At 38.5% G+C, this 27,040-nt stretch overlaps 1 protein-coding gene across 2 annotated transcripts; it reads left to right on the forward strand.

Moving 5' to 3' along the window:
• Positions 1–10,527: 10,527 nt before the first annotated feature.
• CLEC6A (C-type lectin domain containing 6A) lies at positions 10,528–26,203 on the forward strand. Of its 2 annotated transcripts, XM_055396314.2 has the most exons (6): positions 10,528–10,684; positions 11,604–11,696; positions 15,072–15,173; positions 21,665–21,816; positions 24,239–24,354; positions 25,740–26,203. In XM_055396314.2, the coding sequence occupies exons 1-6, from the start codon at positions 10,672–10,674 to the stop codon at positions 25,882–25,884; spliced, it is 621 nt and encodes a 206-aa protein (XP_055252289.2). In that variant the 5' UTR covers positions 10,528–10,671; the 3' UTR covers positions 25,885–26,203. The 2 variants fall into 2 exon arrangements, with proteins under 2 accessions (XP_055252289.2, XP_055252290.2); XM_055396315.2 differs by lacking the exon at positions 11,604–11,696 and having other exon boundaries at positions 10,537–10,684.
• The last annotated feature ends 837 nt before the right edge of the window (positions 26,204–27,040 follow it).

Raw genomic sequence — 27,040 nt, forward strand, 5'->3', positions numbered from 1 at the left:
TCAATAGATGCAGAGAAAGCCTTTGACAAAATTCAACATCCATTTATGATAAAAACCCTCCAGAAAGCAGGCATGTTTTATTCAACATAATAAAAGCTATGTATGATAAACCCATAGCAAAGATTATCCTCAATGGTGAAAAATTGAAAGCATTTCCCCTAAAGTCAGGAACAAGACAAGGGTGCCCACTCTCACTACTACTATTCAACATAGTTTTGGAAGTTTTAGCCACAGCAATCAGAGAAGAAAAAGAAATAAAAGGAATCCAGATTGGGAAAGAAGTAAAACTCTCATTGTTTGTGGATGACATGATCCTCTATACAGAAAACCCTAAAGACACCACCAGAAAATTACTAGAGCTAATCAATGAATATAGTAAAGTTGCAGGTTATAAAATTAACACACAGAAATCCCTTGCATTCCTGTACACTAACAATGAGAAAACAGAAAGAGAAATTAAGGAAACAATTTCATTCACCATTGCGATGAAAAGAATGAAATATTTAGGAGTAAATCTACCTAAAGAAACAAAAGACCTATATATAGAAAACTATAAAACACAGATGAAAGAAATCAAAGATGACACAAATAGTTGGAGAAATATACCATGTTCATGGATCAGAAGAATCAATATAGTGAAAATGAGTATACTACCCAAAGCAATCTATAGATTCAATGCAATCCCTATTAAGCTACCAATGGCATTTTTCAGAGAACTAGAACAAATAATTTCACAATTTGTATGGAAATACAAAAAACCTCAAATAGCCAGAGCAATCTTGAGAAAGAAGAATGGAACTGGAAGAATCAACCTGCCTGACTTCAGACTATATTACGAAGCTACAATCATCAAGACAGTATGGTACTGGCACAAAGACAGAAATATAGATCAATGGAACCAAATAGAAAGCCCAGAGATAAATCTATGCACCTATGGACTCTTTGTCTTTGACAAAGGAGGCAAGAATATACAATGGAGAAAAGACAATCTCTTTAACAAGTGGTGCTGGGAAAACTGGTCAACCGCTTGTAAAAGAATGAAACTGGAACACTTTCTAATACCATACACAAAAATAAACTTAAAATGGATTAAAGATCTAAACATAAGACCAGAAACTATAAAATTCCTAGAGGAAAACATAAGCAAAACACTCTCTGACATAAATCACAGCAGGATCCTCTGTGATCCACTTCCCAGAGTAATGGAAATAAAAGCAAAAACAAACAAATGGGACCTAATTAAACTTAAAAGCTTTTGCACAATGAAGGAAACTACAAGCAAGGTGAAATGACAGCCTTCAGAATGGGAGAAAATAATAGCAAATGAAGCAACTGACAAAGAATTAATCTCAAAAATATACAAGCAGCTCCTGCAGCTCAATTCCAGAAAAATAAATGACCCAATCAAAAAATGGGCCAAAGAACTAAACAGACATTTCTCCAAAGAAGACATACAGATGGCTAACAAACACATGAAAAGATGCTCAACATCACTCATTATCAGAGAAATGCAAATCAAAACCACAGTGAGGTACGATCTCATGCTGGTCAGAGCGGCTGCTATTGAAAAGTCTACAAACAACAAATGCTGAAGAGGGTGTGGAGAAGAGGGAACCCTCTTACCCTGTTGGTGGGAATGCAAACTAGTACAGCCACTATGGAGAACAGTGTGGAGATTCCTTAAAAAACTGGAAATAGAACTGCCATATGGCCCAGCAATCCCACTGCTGGGCATACACACTGAGGAAACCAGAATTGAAAGAAACAAGTGTACCCCAACGTTCATCGCAGCACTGTTTATGATAGCTAGGTCATGGAAGTAACCTAGATGTCCATCGGCAGACAAATGGATAAGAAAGCTGTGGTACATATACACAATGGAATATTACTTAGCTATTAAAAAGACTACATTTGAATCAGTTCTAATGAGGTGGATGAAACTGGAGCTTATTATACAGAGTAAAGTAAGTCAGAAAGAAAAAAATACCAATACAGTTTATTAACGCATATATATGGGATTTAGAAAGATGGTAACAATGACCTCATATGCAAGACAGCAAAAGAGACACAGATGTAAAGAACAGACTTTTGGACTCTGTGGGAGAAGGCAAGGGTGGGATGATTTGAGAGAATAGCATTGAAACATGTATATTACCATATGTGAAATAGATCATCAGTCCAGGTTCAGTGCATGAGACAGGGTGCTCAGGGCCAGTGCACTGGGATGACCCTGAGGGATGGGATGGGGAGGGAGGTGAGAGGAAGCTTCAGGATGGGGAACACATGTACACCCATGGCTGATTCTTGTGAATGTATGGCAAAAACCACTACAATATTGTAAAGAAATTAGCCTTCAATAAAAATAAATAAATTAATTAAAAAGAAAGATAGGTTACAAATGAACTTATTTATGAAAGAGAAATAAAGTCACAGATGTAGAACACAAAAGTACGGACATTTAAAGGGAAAAGGAGGGTGGGATGAATTGGGAGATTAGGATTGACATACGCATACTACTAAATATAAAATAGATAATAAGGACCTATCATATAATACAAGGAACTCTACTCAATACCCTGTAATGACTTATATGGGAAAATAATGTAAAAATGGGTAGATAGGTGTATATGTATAACTGATTCACTTTGCTGTATACCAGAAGTTAATGCAATGTTCTAAATAAGCTACTCCAATAAAAACTAATTTAAAAAAGAGATAGACTACACCCAGAACTTTTGAACACTGTGTTTATGTGTTGGTTTATCTGGCAGATATATTTAAGTCTGTAAGTGAAATATGTCTTAGAATTTTAGTCTCTATATCCATCTTTCTAGTTGCTTTAAAAACAACACATAAACAAAAAAAATTCTACCAACACTTTACACTTTTTTGTCACTTAGTAAATGGAAGAGGATGCAGAAACTCTGGAATGTCCAGTACTGGCAAAAATACTTTTGTCCTTTGGAATTAAAATGATCAACCTGGATGTCTTCTCTGAAGGTTTCAGTTTCTCTGCTGATACCTGATGACACTTTATGGTCTGTTAAGTGTTAATTTTGCTTAGATAATCTTAATACTGCAACATCAATTAATTGATCTGTCTTTACCAATATAGGAATCGTCAATGTTTAATTTATATATAATAAAAAGCTAACATTTTCAGAGTACAGTAGAATAATTTTGACAAATAAATGCAAACCTGTAGCCACCATGTCAATCAGTATAAAGAACCTTCCCATCATTGTGGAATATTTCCTTGTGCCTCTATGCCAGAAAAACAGTGATCTGGTTTCTATCAACGGTGGATCAGATGGTAAAGAATTTGTCTGTGATGTAAGAGATCCTGGCTTCTCTGTCCATGGTATTCTCCAGGCAAGAATACTGGAGTGGGTAGCCATTCCCTTCTCCAGGGGATCTTCCTGACTCCGGGATTGAACCTGGGTCTCCAGCATTGCAGACATGAGGTCACAAAGAGTCAGACACGACTGAGTGACTAACACTTTCATTTTCACACATATTCATTTTGCCAGCTCTAAAATTTCATAAAGGAGCAATAATAAAGTATACTATTTTGTTTCTACCTCCCTTTGCTCAACGTTTGTGATATTCGTCCATGTTTTGTATTTTTTCAGTTCTACATTCAATTTTCCTGTTGAGTCTTATTCCATTGTATATATCATAATGTTATCCTTTATTTTTTTAGTGACAATTGAGTCCTTTCTAGGTTTTAGATATAATGAATAAAGCTGCTATAAACATTCATTTATATGACTTTTTGTGGTCATGTGTTTTTACTTTTCTTGGATATTTAACTAGGAAGATAATGTATTAACCATTACAGGATCATGAAGAGTAGTTGCAATGCCCTAAAAATCCCCTGTGCCCCACTTATTCATTCCTTTTCCACTTTTGCATGACCCTTGGCCAACTCTGACCTTTTTATGTTTCTACAGTTTTGCCTTATTCAGATTGTCACATAGTTGGAATCATACATTATGTAGCATTTTAGACTGGCTTATTTCACTTAGCAACATGTATTTAAGATTCTTTCACATCTTTTTGTGGCTTGATAGCTCCTTTCTTTTTATCATGGAAAATTTTCATCATATGGCGCATATTCATACCACAGTTTATCTCAGTTCAGTTCAGTTCACTTCAGTCGCTTAGTTGTGTCCAACTCTTTGTGACCCCCTGGACAGCAGCACACCAAGCTTCCCTGTTCATCACCAACTTCCGAAGCTTACTCCAACTCATGTCCATCGAGTTGGTGATGCCATCCAACCTTCTCATTTTCTGTCATCCCCTTCTCCTCCTGCCTTCGATCTTTCCCAGCATCAGGGTCTTTTCAAATGAGTCAGTTCTTTGCATCAGGTGGCCAAAGTATTGGAGTTTCAGTTTCAGCATCAGTCCTTCCAATGACTATTCAGGACTGATTTCCTTTAGGATGGACTGGTTGGATCTCCTTGCAGTCCAAGGGACTCTCAAGAGTCTTCTCCTACTCTACAGTTCAAAACCATCAATTCCTCTGTGCTCAGCTTTCTTTATAGTACAACTCTCACAACCATCATGACTACTGGAAAAACCATAGCTTTGACTAGACAGACCTTTGTTGGTAAAGTAACATCTCTGATTTTTCATATGCTATCTAAGTTGGTCATAACTTTTCTTCCAAGGAGCAAGTCTCTTTTAATTTTATGGCTGCAGTAGTTTTGGAGCCCCCCAAGTTAATGTCTGTCACTGTGTCCATTGTTTCCCCATCTATTTGCCATGAAGTGATGTGATTGGATGCCATGATCTCAGTGTTTCGAATGTTGAGTTTTAAGCAAGCTTTTTCACTCTCCTTTTTCACTTTCTTTTTGTTTTTTTCTTTTCTTTTTTTCCTCTTTCACTTTCATCAAGAGGCTCTTTAGTTCCTTTTTGCTTTCTGCCATGAGGGTGGTGTCATCTGCATATCTAAGGTTACTGATATTTCTCCCAGCAATCTTGATTCCAGCTTGTGCTTCATCCACCCCAGTGTTTCTCATGATGTACTCTGCATATAAGTTAAACAAGCAGGGTGAAAATATACAGCCTTGACGTACTCCTTTCCCAATTTGGAACCAGTCTGTTTTTCCATGTCCACTTCTAACTGTTGCTTCTTGACCTGCATACATATTTCTCAGGTGCAGGTAAGGCAGTCTGGTATTCTCATCTCTTGAAGGATTTTCCACAGTTTGTTGTGATCCACACAGTCAAAGGCTTTGGCATAGTCAATAAAGCAGAATAGGTGTTTTTCTGGAACTCTCTTACTTTTCCGATGATCCAACGGATGTTTGGATCCAACAGTTTATCTACTTATTTATCAAAGGGCATCTTGGTTGTTTCCAGTTTTTGACAACTGTGAATAAAACTCCTGTAACATTCACACAGACTTGGATTTGATCCCTGGGTTGGGAATATACTCCAGAAAAGAAAATGGCAACCCACGCCAGTATTCTTGCCTGAGAAATTTCATGGACAGAGGAACCTGGTAGGCTACAGTTCATGGGATCCCAAAAGAGTCGGATATGACTCAGGAACTAAAAAACAATAGCAAAACATTCACATGCAGATTTTTGTGTGAACATGATTTCAGTTCATTTAGGTAAATACCTAAGAGCACAGTTGCTGGATTTTATATTAAGATTATTCATGGCTTTGTAAGAAACTGCCAAACTGTCTTCCAAAGAGACTATTGCAGATGGTAAAGAATCTGCCTCAAGAGGCATGTCAGGTGGTCTGGGATTCCCATCTCTTTCAGAATGTTCCACAGTTTATTGTGATCCACACAGTCAAAGGCTTTGGCATAGTCAATGAAGCAGAAATAGATGTTTTTCTGAAACTCTCTTGCTTTCTCCATGATCCAGCGGATGTTGGCAATTTGATCTCTGGTGCCTCTGCCTTTTCTAAAACCTGCTTGAACATCTGGGAGTTCACGGTTTACATACTGCTGAAGCCTGGCTTGGAGAATTTTGAGCATGACTTTACTAGCGTGTGAGATGAGTGCAATTGTGCGGTAGTTTGAGCATTCTTTGGCATTGCCTTTCTTTGGGATTGGAATGAAGACTGACCTCTTCCAGTCCTGTGGCCACTGCTGAGTTTTCCAAATCTGCTGGCATATTGAGTGCAGCACTTTCACAGCATCATCTTTCAAGACTTGAAATAGCTCAACTGGAATTCCATCACCTCCACTAGCTTTGTTCGTAGTGATGCTTTCTAAGGCCCACTTGACTTCACATTCCAAGATGTCTGGCTCTAGGTCAGTGATCACGTCATCGTGACTATCTTGGTCATGAAGATCTTTTTTGTACAGTTCTTCTGTGTATCCCTGCCACCTCTTCGTAATATCTTCTGCTTCTGTTAGGTCCATACCATTTCTGTCCTTTATCGAGCCCATCTTTGCATGAAATGTTCCCTTGCAGGTCAGGAAGCAACAGTTAGAACTGGACATGGAACAACAGACTGGTTCCAAATAGGAAAAGGTGTACGTCAAGGTTGTATATTGTCACCTTGCTTATTTAACTTATATGCAGAGTACATCATGAGGAATGCTGGGCTGGAAGAAGCACAAGCTGGAATCAAGATTGCTGGGAGAAATATCAATAACCTCAGATATGCAGATGACACCACCCTTATGGCAGAAAGTGAAGAGGAACTCAAAAGCCTCTTGATGAAAGTGAAAGAGGAGAGTGAAAAGGTTGGTTTGAAGCTCAACATTCAGAAAACAAAGATCATGGCATCTGGCCCCATCACTTCATGGGAAATAGATGGGGAAACAGTGGAAACAGAGTCAGACTTTATTTTTTTGGGCTCCAAAATCACTGCGGATGCTGATTGCAGCCATGAAATTAAAAGACACTTACTCCTTGGAAGGAAAGTTATGACCAACCTTGATAATATATTAAAAAGCAGAGACATTACTTTGCCAACAAAGGTCCGTCTAGTCAAGGCAATGGTTTTTCCCGTGGTCATGTATGGATGTGAGAGTTGGACTGTGAAGAAGGCTGATCGCCGAAGAATTGATGCTTTTGAACTGTGGTGCTGGAGAAGACTCTTGAGAGTCCCTTGGACTGCAAGGAGATCCAACCAGTCCATTCTAAAGGAGATCAATCCTTGTTCATTGGAAGGACTGATGCTAAAGCTGAAACTGCAATACTTCGGCCACCTCATGCGACGAGTTGACTCACTGGAAAAGACTCTGATTCTGGGAAAGGTTGGGGGTGGGAGGAGAAGGGGACGACGGAGAATGAGATGGCTGGATGGCATCACCGACTCTGTGGACATGAGTTTGAGTGTACTCCGGGAGTTGGTGATGGACAGGGAGGCCTGGTGTGCTGTGATTCATGGGGTCGCGGAGAGTCGGACACGACTGAGCGACTGAACTGAACTGAAAGAATCTGCCTGCATTGCAGGCAGATGGATCTGGGTTGGATCCCTGGCTCAGGAAGGTCCCCTGTAGAAGGGAATGGCAACCTGCTCCAATATTCTTGCCTGGAGAATTTCATGGACAGAGGAGCCTGGTGGGCTACAGTCCATGGGGTCTCAAAAGAGTCAGACATGACTTAGTGACAAAACAACAACAACCAAAATGAACTTTGCAAGTTGCGTTCAGACAACCGTTATATCGATGAATAGACATCACTCTCCTGAAATACATGCAGGGAAGTGTTAAAGTACACATCTAACAAAGATGTTTATAAGAATGATAATTGTAAGCTGCTTTGAGAACAGTATTAAAGCAACGAATAGAAGTGATCCTCGTTCTGTAACGCATATAGTTATGTGGGTTCTTATGTCTTGTCTCATTCTTTTCTTCATTAACTTGGCTAGGGGATTATCAACTTTGTTGATTTTTAAAAATAATTTTGTTGAAATTTTTAAAGAGCAAACTTTTGGTTTCATTGTCTTTATTGTTTTACTGTTTTCAATTTCATTGATTTCTACTCTCACTTTTATTATTTATTTTTTTCTACTTACTTTGGATTTAATTTTCTCTGTTTTCATAATTGTCTAAGGTGGAAGTGTAAGTTACTGATATTAGTTAGGTCTTTCGTCTTTTCTGATATAGGGCTTCAATGGTACAAAATTTTCCTCTAATCACTTCCTTTGCTGTAGCCCATAAATTCTGATACATATCATTTCATTTAATTAAAATTTAAAAAATTGGGGGGCATTCTCTTGTGATTCAGTGGTTAGGACTCAGTTCTTTCACTGCTGTAGGCATGGTTTGATCCCTGGTTGGGGAATGAAAACCCAGCAAGCCCCATGGCCTGGCTAAAAAAAAATTCTTCTCTGACTCTTGTGTCTTTTAAAGGTGTGTTGTTTAATCTGCAAGTACTTTGGGATTTTCCAGCTGTTCTTCTATTACTGACTTTTAGTTGAATACCACTGTGGGCTGAGAGCAGACATTATACAATTCCTATTATTTTAAATTTGTTCAGGTGTATTTTATGGGCCAGAATATGGCCTATCTTGGTAGTAGTCTATGTGAGTTGTGGACAAATGTGTATTTTGTCATTTTGGATAAAGTATTCTATGAATGTCAATTAGATCTCATGTTGACTGGCAGTGCATCTTTTAGAGTTTTTATTTTTGCTGGATATATACCCAGGAGTGGAATTACTGGATCATATGGTTCTATTCTTAGTTGTTTAGAGAATCTCCATACTGTTTTCCATAGTGGCTATACCAATTTACATTTCCACCAACCATGTACAGACATTAAAACCCCTTTTCTCCATGTTTGAGGAGAATATTCTTTTTCTGACCATGAAGTGACTTCATCCTTGGGTTTATGTTTCTTCTTCTCTGAGGGGAACTGGAAACAGATGGTGGTGTTTTGTAATCACTTCTCCTATTATGACTTGTTGCATCCCAAACCAATTGGGGGGGAGGAGACTTTTGTGGATTTTTAATCCTAGTCTCAATGTTTATTTTCATTATTATCGATAACTATCCCAGGGACGGGGGGGTCTGGGGGGCTGCCGTCTATGGGGTCGACAGAGTCGGACACAACTGAAGCGACTTAGCAGCAGCAGCATCCTATCACTTAAAAAGTCCTACTGAGTTGGGACTTCCCTGGTGGTTCAGTGGTTAAAACTCTGAGCTCCCAGTGTAGGAGGTATGGCTTTGATCCTTGGTCGGATAACAACAAACAAATAAATCCTGCTGGGTTCAATATTCATACATCCATGGTATTTTTGATTTTTGTTTCTTATATTTGTGGTTGCTCAATTGAGATTGTGGAGATGTACATAATGGTAACAGAAGAGTCTACATTCTGGAAATGTATGTAAGGAAGGATCCCTAAGCCCTTGAGTAATAACAAGAAATTAATAAAGCTCATCCTTGATGTTATACCACTTCAAGTTCCTCCTTACTTAATCAAGGAGATTGTAATATATTAATAAATGTTCTTCAGTCTTGGTCTTGATGTAATAAGAATGTTTTATCACTTTTAGAGATAGATTACAGTCTCTCCCACTTTGCAATTATATTCCTAAACAATGTCCATGGTTCTTTATGTAATTTATTATATTAACCCATATTATCTAAGTCATATCTATTTAATCAGACTTTTGCTCACTTCCTGGCTCAGACAGTAAAGTGTCTGCCTACAGTGCGGGAGGCCTGGGTTCAATCCCTGGGTTGGGAAGAGCCCCTGGAGAAGGAAATGGCAACCCACTCCAGTACCCTTGCCTGGAAAATCTCATGGACAGAGGAGCCTGGTAAGCTACAGTCCATGGGGTCACAAAGAGTCGGACACATCTGAGTGACTTCACTTTCACTTTTCACTTTAGGACACTATTAAACACATGGGTTAAGTCTTACACAAAACTCAGTGTAAAAATTGGCCTGTTGTTTAGTTGCTAAATGATGTCGGACTCTTTTGCGACCCCATGAACTGTAGCCTACCAGGCTCATCTGCCCATGGGATTTCCCAGGCAAGAATACTGGAGTGGGTTGCCATTTCATTTTCAAGTGATCTGCCTTAAGTCTTACATAAAACTCAGTGTAAAAATTGGCCTGTTGTTTAGTTGCTAAATGATGTCGGACTCTTTTGCGACCCCATGAACTGTAGCCTACCAGGCTCATCTGCCCATGGGATTTCCCGGGCAAGAATACTGGTGGGTTGCCATTTCATTTTCAAGTGATCTGCCTTACCCAGGGATTATACCCAAGTCTTCTGCATTGGCAGGCAGATTCTTTACCACTTGGCCACCAGGAAAGCCCCCCACCCTCGACAATTGGCTAAGGACCACTGAATTAATTACATCTTACAAATAATTTTTTAAAGAGATTCCTACTCTGTTCTGAGTAGGAATCAGAGAGAGAGAGAGACTTTCTGTCAGAAGGTGAACAAATGATGTGAGTATTCTTGTTGAATTTCTTATGAACAGTTTAGGCTTGGTTTCTCAGTTTCTCTTTCATTTTACCCACTATTTAAAAATCACTGGACTCTATATTTCAAACCGCAACTTCTTCTTTCAAGGTGCCCTTTATACTGGATGTCTCTTAGTCACATCATAGTGTTCAGCATTTCATCTCTGAGCTCTGACTTCTTTGAATAAAGCCAGAGCTCTGGGTAACATCTTCAGAGAGAGAGAGAGAGAAAGAGGCTCTTTGACCTCCTGAACACAGGGAGCCCACAGAATGGTGCGGGAAGGTAAGTATTCTTTTTCTCCATTCAAGAAAGGAAGGTATAAACGTGGGATGAAATGATGAGTTATCTGGAGAGAAGAGGTAGACAACAGACAGATGAATGGGAAAGAGATTGGACCGCATTGTGGAGTTATGGGAGACTGAAAGAAAAAATAATTCCTCATAGGCCAGACTCACTTGAAAGTGTAAGAAACCACATACCACAAAGGTTTATGAGAAGAGACAGAAATGATATTTTGAGAAAGATGGGGACATCAACAGATGATTATAATATTAAGAAGAAAGAAGAAGGAAATGGAAATTATCAATGAGTGAGGATGAATTTTGCCTGGATTGTTGAAGACCTGAGAGCTGCTGCTAAATCGCTTCAGTCATGTCCAGCTCTTTGTGACCCCATGGACTGTAGCCCACCAGACTCCTCTGTCCATGGAGTTTTCCAGGCACAAATACTCAAGTGGGTTGCCATTTCTTTATCCAGGGTATCTTCGTGACCCAAGGATTGAACCCATGTCTCTTATATCTCCTGCATTGGCAGGTGGATTCTTTACCACTAGCTCCACTTTCAAGAGCCGCCACCTGGTTATTTAATCTTGAGGGTGTTTCTAAGCTCTCTCTCTATTTTTAAAAAAGATACTTATTTACTTACTTGGCTGTGTTAGCTCTTAGTTAAGGCATGTGGGTTCAGTTACCCCACAGCATGTGGGATCTTATCTCCGCAACCAGGGGTGGAATCTGTGTCTCCTGCATTGCAAGGCAGATTCTTAACCACTGGATCGCCAGGGAAGTCCCCTAAGTTCTCTTCTTATTTAAGTCTTTTAATTACTCTGAGAGTCTTCATCTGGTGTCTTCATCGCTCTAAACTTCTTAGGGTCTCTTGCTTCCAGGAACTCCTGGTAACTACATCTGTCTTGCTGATTTGACAGGGAAAGCAGAATCCTGCTTCCGTGTGAGGCTCTGGTGTATCATGGTACTTTGCTTAGCCCTCCTCAGTGCATGTTTCATTGTGAGCTGTGTGGGTAAGTTCATCATTGAGGGGCTATGTCCCCTGATCCCTTCCCCATCAAGTTCTATGGAGACCCTCTAGGCAGTGATCCTCAACCTTTTTGGCACCAGGCACCCACTTTGTGGAAGACAATTTTCCCACAAACTAGGGGTTAGGATGGGGAATGGTTTCAGGATGATTCAAGCACGTTACTACCTATTGTGCACCTTATTTCTGTTACGATTATTACATCAGCTCCACTTCAGATCATCAGGCATTAGATCCCAGAGGTTGGGGACCCCTTCCCTAGAATATGTTCTCTTTCACCCACTAATACGTTAGCTCTTACTTGGAATGCCATGCTTTTTCTTCATTTTCCTCTCCCCTTCTCCTCCCTTTTCTCTGTCTGCTTCCTCCATGTTTTGATAACTGGTTCTTCTTCCAGATTTCTTTTGCCTGGTTTTACTAGCATTTATCCAATCAGACCTCACCTAGACTGTATGTTGCTTGTCACAATCCTCAAGGACTCCATCTTCACTCCTGGGTTCACCGTGATCACGTGTCATAAAGCCCTTTAGTGAGAGGACGGCCACAACTGCCTTTATGATCATAATACTTTAGATTGGCTCTTTGGTTTTCATGTGGGAGTCTTTCCCACTAGGAAAGGAAAAAGTTTTCAAGTGGGCTATTGGAACTAGAAGAGAATAAAGTATTTCTTTCCTGTTCCCTTTGCTTCCAGTTAAATAGTTCAACTTCATTTTGTGAGAAGTCTCAAAGTCCTTTTTGCTCTCTAACCCACAATTTCGTTCTCTATTCACTGACAAGGTGGTTAAAAATAGTTATTGAATAATCTGAGGGGTGAAACTGACTTCCTGTCAAATGGGCCATATTTGAAGGTCCTTCTGACATGTAAATCAATCTTACAATCTTCATTAAAGCACAAAGAATTATCACCAGGATTAGAATTTACTTTACTTTACAGGGTCAAGTGCAAGAGAGAAAGGGGTTTAAGGGTAGTTATTTCAGTAATCAAGAGGAAGCAGGTATTCAGAACTCCGAGACGTAGGCTAAGAGAGAGGTAGTAATGTTTGACAGTCCAGGGTTTCAATAACAGAAGGACGAGAAGGATATGAGTGTAGAATCAAGTCAGGACCTGAGAGAGAACATGTCTTACTCAATGTGCACACCCTGAATAAAAGTTTATATTCATTTGAGATATTTAAAATGTCTCTAAAGGTTTAAAGGCTCCCTTTGGTTGTTATTTATCCTCTATGTTTAAGTGTAGCTACCAGCAGTCAGAAATTTTTAAAAATACTGGAATAAATGGCAAACTCACTTCAGGATTATTGACATTAAGGAGAGCTACCATAAGATCCTGCAACCCCACTCCTGGGCATATATCTGGAGCAAAACGTGATCCAAAGGATACATGTACCCCAATGTCCATTGCTGCATTGTTTACAATAGCTAAGACATGGAACAACCTAGATATCCTTCAACAGTTGAATGGATTAAAAAGATGTGGTACATGTATACAATGGAATATTACTCAGCCATTAAAAATGAAATAATGCCACTTGCAGGAAGATGGATAGACCTAGATATTGTCATACTGAGTGAAGTAAATCAGACAGAAAAGGAGAAATATTATATGACATCCCTTAGATGTGGAATCTAAAAAAAAAATGATACAAATGAACTTACTTGCAAAACAGAAAAAGACTCACAGACTTAGAGAATGAATTTATAGTTGCTGGGTCAGGGGGTGGGGAAAGTATGGAGGAAAGAGATAATTATGGAGTTATGGATAGACATATATATATACTGCTATATTTAAAATGGATAACCAACAAGGAACCTACTATAGAACATGGAACTCTGCTCAATGTTATGATGGGAGGGGAGTTTGGGGGAGAATGGATACATGTATATGTATGGCTAAGTCCTTTTACTGTCCACGTGGAACTATCACAACATTGTTAATTGGCTATCAGTTCAGTCGTTCAGTCATGTCCGACTCTTTGCGACCCCATGAATCACAGCACGCCAGGCCTCCCTGTCCATCACCAACTCCGGGAGTAATTGGCTATACACCAATACAAAATAATAAGTTAAAAAAAATTTAAAGAGAAGCAGATAGCCAGTGAATGAACAGTGTCCTTTGATTATTATGATTGTCACAACTCTAGGTGATTAACTGGTATAAAAAACAGAATCTCAACTATTGAGAACATACTGTATAATAGCACTGCTGCTGCTGCTGCTGCTAAGTCACTTCAGTCATGTCCGACTCTGTGTGACCCCATAGACGGCAGCCCACCAGGCTTCCCCGTCCCTGGGATTCTCCAGGCAAGAACACTGGAGTGGGTTGCCATTTCTTTCTCCAATGCATGAAAGTGAAAGTGAAGTCGCTCAGTCATGTCCGACTCCTAGTGACCCCATGGACTGCAGCCTACCAGGCTCCTCCATCCATGGGATTTTCCAGGCAAGGGTACTGGAGTGGGTTGCCATTTCCTTCTCCAGTATAATAGCACAGGAACCCTATTTAATGCTCAGGGGTGACTTGAATGGGAAGAAAGTTCAAAAGGGAGAGGATATATGCAGATGTATGGCTCATTCACTTTGTTGGACAGTAGAAACTAATACAACATTGTAAAGCAACCATACTCTTATAAAAATTAATGAAAAAAAAAAGAAGAAAACAGAATCTCTGCCCTAGAACATAGAGCTTAAATTTTAATTGGGGAAAGAATCAAAAATAAATGTGTAGGTATAAACACAAACATGATAATGTATACAAGCAAGCAGTAGACATTTTTTTTTAATTGATGTATAAATGGCAACCCACTCCAGTATTCTTGCCTGGAGAATTCTATCAACAGAGGAGCCTGGTGGGCTACAGTCCATGGGGTTGCAAAAAGTTGGACACGACTGAGTGACTAACACACAGCACATAATTGCATTAGTTTCTGCTGTGCAACAGTGTGAATCAGCCATATGGATACATATATCCTCTCCCTCTTGTGCTTCTCTTCCACACCCCCATCCCACCCCCTAGGTCATCACAGAGCACCGAGCTGAGCTCCCTGTGCTATACGGCAGCTTCTCACTAGCTATCCTTATCACACATGGTAGTGTAGATAAGTCAATGCTACTCTCTCAACTCGTCCCACCCTCCCCTTCTCACCCTGTGTCCTCAAGTCGTTCTCTATGTCCAGGTCTCTATTCCTGCCCTGCAAATAGGTTCATCTGTACATTTTCCCTAGATTCCATATACAATCAGCATGGTCTTTATTGAGCTGGCTTAGAAAGAAGAGAGTTGCAGGTAAGCCAGCGTGGCACAGATTTAGAGCATAAGGCTCAATAGTGAAAGAACGGAAGGATACTAATCCTTCTTCTCTTTTTACAGTGACTTACTATTTTACACATGGCAACATTGGCAAAAGGCTGTCTGAATTGCACACACACCATTCAAATCTAACCTGCTTCAGTGAAGGGACAAGGGTGACAGGTAAGGTATTGCAATGTTTAACTAGACTTCCCCTTTTCTCAGAGAGAGGTCAGGGTTGAGTTCAAGATTGGTTTATTTTATTTAAAAAAAAAAGAAAGTTGTGGGCTTCCCTGGTTGCTCAGATGGTAAAGAATCTGGTGAAATGTGGGAGACCTGGGTTTGATCCCTGGGTTGGGAAAGATCCACTGGAAGAGAGCATGGCAACCCACTCCAGTATTCTTGCCTGGAGAATCCCCATGGACAGAGGCTTCTGGTGGGCTACAGTCCATGAGGTTGCAAAGAGTTGGCTATGCCTGAGCGACTAAGCACAGTACAGCACGCGAAGTTGCTGCATGAATATATTTAATGTATCTCTAAACTTCATTGTTCATATCAGGTTCTAGACTTGCCTTCAAAAAAATGCCTCCTCCAGCCTTGTTGACCTCAATATGTGCTACCAACATACCCTCGTAATTTGCTGAAGACCACCCTGGAAATTATTCCTAACTGTTCTTGTTTCACATTATCCTCACCCTCTACCAAATGGATAAAATCTTTTTGATATCTAAAATCCCCAATTAATAATGCCCATATCGAGGCTCCCCTGGTGGCTCAGTGGTTGAAAAGTCCGCCTGCCAAGCGGTAGATGTGGGTTTGATACCTGATCCGGGAAGATCTCACATGCTGTGAAGCAACTAAGCTCCTGCACTACAACTATTGAGCCTGTGCTCTGGAGCTCAGGAGTGGCAACTGCTGAGCTCACATGCCACAACTACTGAAGCCTGTGTGCCCTAGAGCCTGCACTTGGCAACAAGAGAAGCCACCGCAATGAGAAGCATATGCACTGCAACTAGAGTAGCCTCAGCTCGTCACAACTAGAGAAAAGCCCACACACGGCAAAAAAGACCCAGCACAGCCAAAAATAAATAAATAAAAATAATGCCCATATCCATTCCAAGAATCAGTTTTATTACTGTCAATTTGGATCTTGGAACATGGTTCAGGATGGCGTTACCACGTCCTTTCCAGATCCTTGGACAGTGATACCATAGAAATGAATATTGATTCCACAAGAGTCTTAGGCAGGCAAAGCTTTTTATTAAAGTAGACAGCTCGTACACAAGAGAGAAGGCAGGGAGAAAAATGCCAGCTCCCCAGGTAGTATGGGGTGAGTTACTTTTATAACAATAAGAAGGGTTTGTCCCATGATCACTGATAATTTCCAACAATTGTCAAACATTAAAAAAATATTTTAGCATTTTGGCTGTGCTGAGTATTCATTGAGGCACACAGGCTCTAAACAGCACAGGCTCTGTGGTTTCAGCAGCACATAGTTACCAAGAATTTGCCTGTAATGCAGGAGACACTGGAGACCCCGGTTCGATCCCTGGGTGGGGAAGATCCCCTGGAGGAGGAAATGGCAACCCACTTGAATATTCTTGCCTGAAAAATCCCAAGGACAGAGGAGTGTGGGGTCTACAGTCCACGGGGTCATGAGAGTTAGACACGACTGAGCAGCTAAGCACAGCACATGTGGGATCTCAGTTTCCTAATGAGGGGTTAAACCCAAGTCCCCTGCATCGGAATGAGAATTCATAACCACTGGGCCACCAGGAGAGTCCATCAAACTTTTAAAATCAGTGGCAGATGGGTCCATGGTGGTTGTCAGGAACAGAGAGAGCTTGTGTGAGGGAAAAGGAATGCATGAAGATTTTCTGCAAGAAAGCACAGAAACAGATAAGGTTAAAATATTTAGTTGAGCTTCTTGTGGCAACTAGGTATACTCATTAGTGTAGCGGAGATAAAGTCAATCTTTTATTCCTGCAAGTGTGTTTTTGTTTTGTTGCTTTTTATCACCCCTATCTCTGGGACTAAAGCTCCTATTTAGCTTCCAAGGGCTGTTTTGTGCAAGGCTGTTCCCTGGTCCTTTCAAAATGGCTGTATTGCTGTCTTCCTGTCTCAATGAGACTGCCCCTACTCTAAACAATAACCCTGGTAACTTAGCGTGTAGAGAATTGAAAGTAAAGTGAAAGTGTTAGTTGCTCAGTTGTGTACTGTAGCCCACCAGGCTCCTCTGTCCATGGGATTCTCCAGGCAAGAATACTGGAGTGGGTAGCCATTCCTTTCTCCAGGGGATCTTCCCGACCCAGGGATCAAACCCAGGTCTCCCAATCACATTTCAGGAGATTCTTTACCAGCTGAAAATCTTTACCATCTGAGCCACAGAGAGAATTGGTTGAGTTCAATTCAGAATCAACACTGGTCAGACTTACAAAAGCCCAAGAAAGGCAAAGTGCATGTTTGCAGTGGTCATTATGACTTGACTCCTTCCAAGTAATGAAACTCAAATAGACATTAGACTCCTGCTGTTTCAGGAACTAGATATTTCCTCCTCTGCTTTTATGAAGAAACTTATGAAAAGAAACGAGAGGGCAGAGGTTTCTTTGTATTTCTATAAGATGTTGAAAATTCCCCCTTTTTTTTGGTATTTGCAAGAATGTAGTGCATGGGGGTATTGAGGAGTAATTTTCCTTACTCTCCCTGACCTATGGGTTTATTGTCACATTGGAGTTTTTTTTTTTTTTTGTGAAACAGCTGTAGAGCTGGCCCTTCTGAGGAGGAAAACATAAGTCTATCAGGATTGTCTTCCTCCTGACTTCTTGAGACACTCCAACAATAACTACTGAAATTTTAAAGAATACTTTTCTGGAAGACTTTGCCTTCAGAATGCTTTGAATTGAACAAAACAGATGGATGACATTAATTAAACTCCACATTCATCTGACATAAAAGACTGCAAATTCACTCTCTAAATCTATCCAACTTAATGTTATGGCCACTCAGGGTGTTCAACACAACCAATTTAAGTTACAGGTAAGCTTATAGGATGAAATTATGTTGTGTAATACCATATCATCAAATAAAAATGCCCAATTTTTAAACAATAACTTTTCAAATTATTGTGACAATGAAAAGGAAAAATGAAAATTCAAACACAAAATTCCCATTTGATTGAAGTTAAAACCTAATTGAAATCCACATTGTATCTTTCCCATCCCCCCCCCCTCACCCCCCCAGTCCTGGTGTTGAGATATTTAGAGGCATGGGTAAAGTCAGAGTTTTTTCAGTGGACCTGTGCTCTGCCGAGGCCTGTCCTCTTTTTTCTTTTCTTTTTAAAAACTATCTATTTATTTTATTTTTTGACTGTGGTGGGTCTTTGCTGCTGCACGCGGGTTTTCTCTAGTTGCAGTGCATGGGCTCCTCACTGTGGTGGCTTCTTTTGCTGTGCAGCGCAGTCTCTTAGCGCGCAGGCTTCAGTGTTAATAGTTGCAGTACACAGGCTCAGTAGTTGCGGCACATAGGCTTCGTGGCTCCACGGTATGTGCAATCTTCCTGGACCAGGGAGCAGACCGGTGTCCTTTGCATTGCAAGGCAGTCCTAACGACTGGATCATCAAATAAGCCTGACCTGTCACATTTAAACTGTTCTGCTTGCCAAGCCCCTAAAAGATTTTCAAAAGCAGTTATTATATCTAGAGGGGTAGAAAGGGTCTTGTGATTAAGATGGGGCAAATATACGCCATCTGGGGTAGCTGGTAAAATTCCATATCTTGACTTAAGTGGGAGTTATAAGGATGTTCAATTGTCAATAATTTGTAATGCATATATCAGTTTTATACAGTTTTCTGTCTGTAATATGTTGGGCAAAATGTTTTTTTAATAAAAAATAAATTTGTAAATGTAAAAAAAGAGATTATGTTCTCCCTTACATAATTTAATTCGATGTCTATATTTTTGTATCATGTTATAGAAGCAAAAAATGGTGACCCACTCCAGTATTCTTGCCTGGATAATCCCATGGACAGAGGAGCCTGGTGGGCTACAGTCCTTGGTGTCACAGAGTTGAACACAATTTAGCTACTGAGTACACATAGAAGCAAAGGCTTCAATTTCTGGAGCATTGTTAATATTAACTTTTAAAAAACCTGCTACGTCTTTTAAAAATGTATATACTAGTGTCTTAATGGCATTACAAAGTGTTACCTCCCCTCTCATCATGCACTGAAAGTAAAAAGAGTAACCAAGACTTCACTGGTGGTCCACTGGTTAAGACCCCATCTTCCAATGCAGGGGGTGCAAGTCTGATTGGGAATCAAAACACAAAACAGAAGCAAAAAACATAAAACAAGAGCAATATTATAATAAAATCGGTAAAAACTTTTAAAAAGGTCCACATTAAGGAAAAAAGTAACATATATTATTTAACGGTTAGATGTTTTACATGATTCTTTTTCCCCCTCGGACTAATATTTACATCACACTTCCCCCATTTGCCAAAATATATAGATAAGTATACATTAATATTTTTATTTTTTCTTTTGTTCAGAAGTTTATTCAACATTATTATTTTAGAATATCACATCACCAATGGCAATTGTTTGTGGTATCAGTCTACATATTTAGGTGTCATATTCATGGTGATCCATGTATAGGTCTAAACATTTTGACTGCTTCTAGCAGTTATGCTCCAGTTTTATTAATATATTTATATTCTGTGGGACACTGGGCTTTAAGTGTAATGAATTTCTTGTGTTCAAAACATCACAAATGTACTTTAAATATTGATAAGTTACCACTAATAAAGCAAAATCCTATTGGAAGTCCGTCTCTTAGTTAGGTGAATGGGACTTGAAAAATGCGACCAGACTGTATCTACTTGGTTAACATTATTACTAGAATGAGACAGAATTCAACGTCAACTCTATTCCTGTTTTTCACTTTAGCAACACAAACTTTAGATAAGCCTTATTTACCTAAATAAGTAGATAGGCATAGCATGTGCTTTGTTAGGATGTCAGTCAATTTTTTGAAAATTTTCAGAGTTATTTGCCAGAAATCATACAGTGTTCTAGTACCACAAATAATTTGTGATGCTCTGCTGAGAATTTGATTAGGTTATTTTTCAATGCTGTAGGATGTTAAGAATAATAAATGGAATAATTTGCAAAGTCTTGCTATTTTTCAGTCAGTAGTCATTTGCTTTCTCAATTTCTGGAAAGTACACCAAAACTGTTTAAGAAGTCTTATCAAATGACTATTAATTACATCTGTTTTTCAGTACTTACAAAGCATTTTAATCAGTCCATTATTCTCAGAACAGTTAGGAAAATGAAATATATTAAAATCAATATGCCTTTTGGACAAATTCTTCTGCTCATCACATTTTTCAGTATTTCTGTCAGCCTTGGAACTGGAGATTTGTATTTAACATGTGAAAAATGTTTGCAATGTATAGTTAATTGGCAAAGCCAATCCCTACTATCAAAACAGTCAGTCAAATTAGACTTTTAAAATTAAAATAATCTGTTAAGGCACATTTTGAGATGTCTTATGAAAAACCAATTTTTAATAGTGATCAGAATATATAATTAAGATAGATTTCTAAAGGGGGCCAATATTAAAATGATATTCATGTAGTCTTTAAATGTTTTCTCATTACTTAATATGTAATAATTTGACCGTAATTAAAAAAACACAGAATAGAGCTACATGGAACAATATGGATGAATTTTAGCATTATGCAATGAGAAATTAAGCCCAAGAAGACTACATATAATACCTTTAAGAAAGTTCAAAACCCAACAAAGTTATATTATTTAGATATACATATACATGTGCTAAAATTTTATATGTATATATACATATAAAAGACATCAGTGGATATTTTTACAGTTAGTTGCAGATATATCCTTTAATCTAAGGAGAGTGGCAAATGGTGCTTTGAAGGAGAAAGGGGAGAACTATTTGTTCATACTCTTAAGTGCTTGATACTGTGTAAAAATTAATACTAGGTAATATTTATGAGCAATTATTACATCTTAAGCATTCTTTAAAGTGCTTTGTATATATTATGTGATTAACTCTCACTTTGAGCTTGGTATTGTTATTTCCATTTTAAGGATTAAAAAATGAGGTGCAAGGAGGTTATGGAATTTGCTCAAGGACATATATAATAAATGGTAGAGATAGAATTCTAATGATAAATAATTATAATTCCCACAATCATCCTGAGAATAATTATCATTATTAAAATGTTAAAAATTTGAGGCTCTGTGGCTTGCCCAAGATTATTAAGCAGAACTGGAATTCCGGACTCACTTATGTTGATTATTTGAAACTCTGAAAGAATTTGGTGCTTCTAATGTATAAAGAACATGAAGAATAGGAAAAAAATATTGATAGTGACTTTTTTGGCAAAAAAAAAAAAATCCAGAAAAATTTTGTGGGCAAACTTTAGTAAATATTGAGGGCTTAATGTTGAAGAATGTCTATTTACAAGCAATTCTATGGAGTCAAATTATATAATTAAGGGAACTGAAAGAAAATATAAGAATTAAGAAACCTATCTCTGAAAAATGACTACAGGTCCTCAGAATTATATATGTATAGAACATGCCCCTTTAAGCTTATTAGTCTCATCTTAGACTCACGCTTTCCTTTCATGCAACGCAGAAAAGATTTGGGGATGTTGCCCAGGATCCTGGAAGCCGTTCGGTTCCAGCTGCTACTTTATTTCTTCCAAAGAGAATTTCTGGGCTCAGAGTGAGCAGAACTGCATTGGGATGGGAGCTCACTTGGTGGTGATCAACACAGAAACAGAGCAGGTACTTTGGTTTTCTTTATTTTTCATTAAAATAAAAAATGAGGAAAGAGAATAACAAAACTTACCGCCTTAACTCTTTTTAAGTGTGCAGTTTAGTAGTGCTAACTATATTCACATTATTGCATTTGTAATGTCTTATTGTTGTTTAGTCGCTCAGTCGTGCCTCACTTTTTGCGACCCCATGGACTGCAGCATGCCAGGCTTCTCTGTCTTTCACCATCTCCTGGAGTTTGCTCAGACTCATGTCCATTGAGTCAGTGATGCCATCCAACCATCTCATCCTCTGTCATCCCCTTCTCCTCCAGCCTTCGATCTTTCCCAGCATCAGAGTCCTTTCTTAGAAGAGTCAACTCTTCGCATCAGGTGGCCAAAGTATTGGAGCTAATGTCTTATGGAAAAACCCAAATGAACTTTTTGACCAACTCAATAACAAGATCTAACAACTTTTTCATCTTGCCAAACCAAACTCTATACCCAATGGACAGTGACAACCCATTTCGCCTTCCCTCCAGTTCCTGGAAACCACCCTTTTAATTTCTGTATTTATGAGTTTGACTATTAATACTTATAGATACCTCATACAAGTGGCATCATATAATATTTTGTATTTTTGTGACTGCCTTATTTCACTTTTATAATATCTTCAAAGTTTATCCATTTTGTAGCATGTGACAGGATTTTCCTCCTCTGTAAGTCTGAATACTATTCCACTCTATGTATAGAACATGCATCACTTATCCATTCACATGTTTTTGGATGTTTGGGATGCTCCATCACCTGGCTCTCCTGAACAATGCTGCAACAAACACAGATGATCTTTGAAATTTTGCTTTCAATTATTCTGCATATATATTCGGAAGTGGGATTGCTGGATCATATAGTAGTCCTAATTTGAATTTTTCGAGAAACCACTATACTGTTTTACACAGTGGCTACACTATTTTATAGTCCCACAAAGAGTACACAAAGGTTCCAATTTCTCCATTTTATTGACAGCACATTATTTTCTTTGTCTTTATTCCAGTAGTGGCTATCTTAATGGGTGTGAAATTATATTTTATTGTGACTTGATTTTCTTTAATGATTAGCAGTTTCAAGCATCTTTTCATATATTTGTTGATCATTTGCATGCCTTCTTTGGAGAAATGTGTATTCAAGTACTCTCCCTATTCTAAAAATTGAGATATTTGTGGGGTTTCTTTGTTGAGCTATAGGAGTTTTATATATTCTAGATATCAGTTCCTTATCAGATATATGATTTTCAAATTTTTTCTCCCATTTCACCGGTTGCTTTTACACTCTGTTGATTATTTCCTTTGATGCTCAGAAGTTTTAGAGTTTGATGTAGTTAAGTTAGTTTATATTTTCTTTGTTGCCTATGGTTTGGTGTCATAGCTAAAAAATTGCCAAAGTCAGTGTCATAGAACATTTCCCTTGTGTTTTCTTTCACAATTTTTATAGTTATGGGTCTTATATTTAGGTCTTTCTTCCATTTTGAATTTTTTTTAAATTCAGTGTAAGATAAGGGTCCAAATTCATTTTTTGCTACCCCTGCTCTGTTTTGGCTTCATTTGTGTGGAAAATCTTTTTCCATTTGTTCACTTTCAGTCTGTGTGTGTCCTTAAGATTGACGTGAGTCTCACTGGAGTTTGTTTTTTTATCCAGTTAGCTACTCTATGGTCTATTGCTTCTTGTAGATAATCTCTGTGATTTTAATCATCATCTCATCTGTGGGTTACCTATCTGGGTATATGGATATTGACTGCTCCGTGTCTCTGACCCATCTACCAGTCACTTTGTGGTTAAGTTGTAGAAGATCTTTCGATTAGCCTGCAGGCCATTTTCATTGCCAGTTGCTCTGTAAATAGTTGTAATCCTAGTGTGCTGTGAAAGGAGGGAACTCGGGTTCTTTCTACTCTCCATCTTGGCTCCTCTTTGTCAAACCTAATAATAATTTCAGAAATTAATCACACACTACAGCTAAAATTTAGTTAGAACTCCTTTTTGTTTAACTTTTGCAAGTATTGAAACCTACTGCCTAGAGAAGTACTGCTTAGGAAAGTAGACAAACGAATTTGAATTTTGATGACCTAAATGTAATTTTACTGGTAAACAATGATAAGTAAGATGACACACACACATTTGTAAAATTTATTAAACATTTAAAGCACAGAAACTGACCTGCACATTGAAAAAGAGTTGTCTCTTGGTGAAGAAAAGAATAAATTGTCTGAGACGGGAATTCATAGAACAGAGCTTTCTTCCTTCTGGGATAATGTTGGTGTTTTTAGCCATCACTCTTGTCCAGTGTGCTGTCTTGACACTGTTCCTCATACCAGCATTTTCTTTTCTCCAGAGCTAGAGATAACCCTTACTTGATCTAACCTGGAAATTTCAGCCTGTGACTCTTTTTCTTCACATAGGAGTTCATTATCCAGCAGCTGAATAAAACATTTTCTTATTTTCTGGGACTCTCAGACCCACAAGGGAATGGCAACTGGCAATGGGTTGATCAGACACCTTACAAGGAAAATGTCAGGTGAGTGCAGACTCAGATTAATGAACCCTAGTGCCTTGTTTACACAAAAAATCTTAGAGAAATATTGTTAGCAGCAACTATTAATGCTAATACTAATGGCTATAATTATGAAAACAAGAGTCTAACAATCATTAAGTTCTTACTAAGTGCATGCATTATCTTACCTAAATTTCATAAAAACTTCTTTTTTCAGAACTCATTTTACTGATAAGAAATAGAATAAATTGCCCAAGTTCAATAAATTAGTAAGATGAGAAAGTAGTCTCAACTCTATGTCCAAAGATGGTGCTCTTAACTGTTACTTTTGCTGCTCCTAAACAATTCAATTAAGTATTTCTCCAATTAATAAGATTTAAGTGTCTGAAGCAGTATTATGTTCAAATTCTAATAGGATAATTATCTTATAATACTATTTGTTTGTGGCTTTAAAAAACCCTGAATTTAATTATACATTATTACATTTGATTATTACACAACCTTGTGAGCTATTTGGGGAACTTATGGTGATTCTTATCTTTGTAGACAAAGAATTTAATTACTTCCTTAAAGTCAAATGAGTCAGCAGCAGTACCAGGTCTTTTAATTTCAAAAATAATGTCCTGTCCCTTACGTCCGACCCTACCACAGATTGTATCCCAGACTCAAGCATTCTGATACTCACTTTGTGTAGCTCCATGAGAACAGAGAGATTTAGGAATACGATAAGAATGCACAGGTGAGAGAGGTCAGAATAAGTGCTCTGTATAGGAGAGGAAGTGAAGATCAGATTTTAAAACATTAAATCTTGCCTTGTTTCATAAAAACTTATTTTCCAGGAAAATTTTAGATTAGCATGAGTGAAAGTATGTGTCTGCACATGTGGTTTTATTTTTAAGACTTTTTTTTTTTTGATATGGACCGTTTTTAAAGTCTTTATTGAATTTGTTACAATACTGCTTACGTTTTGGTTTTTTGGTCAAGGCATGTGGGATCTTAGCTCCCTGACCAGGGATCGAACCTGTGCCCTCTACATTGGGAGGCAAAATCTTAATCACTGAACCATCAGGGAAGTCACCTGCATATGAGGTTTTTGAGGATGGCTATATGAAAGGGGACGACAGAGAATGAGATGGCTGGATGGCATCACCGACTCGAGGGACATGAGCTTGAGTGAACTCTGGGAGTTGGTGATGGACAGGGAGGCCTGGTGTGCTATGATTCGTGGGGTCACAGAGAGTCAGACACGACTGAGCGACTGAACTGAACTGAACTCATATGAAAAAAAGGAGTCATCATTGGGATGTTCTTTCATCCTGAACCCCAGTTTTTTCAACCCTAACCCTATGTACTTTCTAATCAATCACTCAGCATTCACTGAAATGTTTTTACCCTTTGTTTCTCCTTAGATTTTGGCACCAAAATGAACCCAACTTTTCTGCAGAGGAATGTGCTTCAGTTGTTTTCTGGGATGAGAGAGGATGGGGCTGGAATGATGTTTTCTGTGATTCTAAAAGGAAATCAATATGTGAGATGAAGAAGATTTACGTATGAGTGGAACTTCATTCACTAACATCTTTAAAGTTTAGACCTATTGTAAAATTATAATTTCCTTTTGTAACTTATAGTAATCCTTATCATATCAGGTCATGGGGATATTCTCTCTTCAGTTCGTCCTCTTCTATTAACCTCTTTTCCACGAATCTTAGGATGAGCTTTCCTTTATTTTGTTTTTCTTTTTTGTTTAGTTTGCTATTCATTCTTTTCTTCTTTTTTTTCACACTTCTTTTCGACATTCCTTGTTCCAGATGTTGTACTATTTTGTCTATTAAAGGGCTTTGTTGTTTAGTTGCTAAATTGTGTCTGGTTCTTTTGAGACCCCATGGACTGTAGCCTGCCAGGCTCCTTTATCCATGGGATTTCCCAGGCAAGAATATAGGAATGGGTTGCCATTTCCTTCTCCAGGGGATCTTCCAGATCTAGGATTGAACCCGTATCTTTTGCACTGGCAAGCAGATTCTTTATGAACTTGTGTTTATCAAAACACTTTATAGTGTTTTTAAATTAAAAATTTTTGAAGACTGAGCTGGGAGAAGATACTTCAATTACTTTTAATGAGCACAGTATTAATACTAAGAACCTATAAACAACTGTCATGAAATAATTAAAAAGACAAAAATTGGGGAAAATAATTGAAAAGCACTTCATGGAAGAGGAAGTACGTAACCTAATAAGCTGTATTTTTAGAGATGCTCAGCTTCCCTCCTAACTTGAGAACTGCAAGTCAAGATCATAGTAATATAATATTTCATACTCATTTTAATGGCAAAAGCTAATAAATAGGTAATGCCAAGTGTTAGAGATGTAGATAAATGAGATCTCTCACACTTTACTGATTTGAATTTATATTGGTACAACCACATTGGGAAGTACATATATCTACATTTTTCATTTATAAACATCATCCAACAAATGCTGAATTAAGAGAAATATAGGGTCTATGAAATGTGGTTATTAAAACGAAGATTTTTTTTGTGGGGATAACTTTAATCAGTGTGTGCCTGCTTAGTCACAAAGTCGTGTCTGACGTGTGACTCCATGGACTGTAGCCCACCAGGTTCCTCTGTCCAGGGGATTTTTCAGGCAAGAATACTGGATTTAGTTGCCATTGCCTTCTCTAGGGGATCTTCTGACCCAGGGATCAAACCCA

Source organism: Moschus berezovskii, chromosome 6 (genome assembly GCF_049115385.1).
Source record: "Moschus berezovskii isolate FMDL1 chromosome 6, NW_MosBer_1.0, whole genome shotgun sequence".
NCBI classification, from domain to species: Eukaryota; Metazoa; Chordata; class Mammalia; order Artiodactyla; family Moschidae; genus Moschus; species Moschus berezovskii.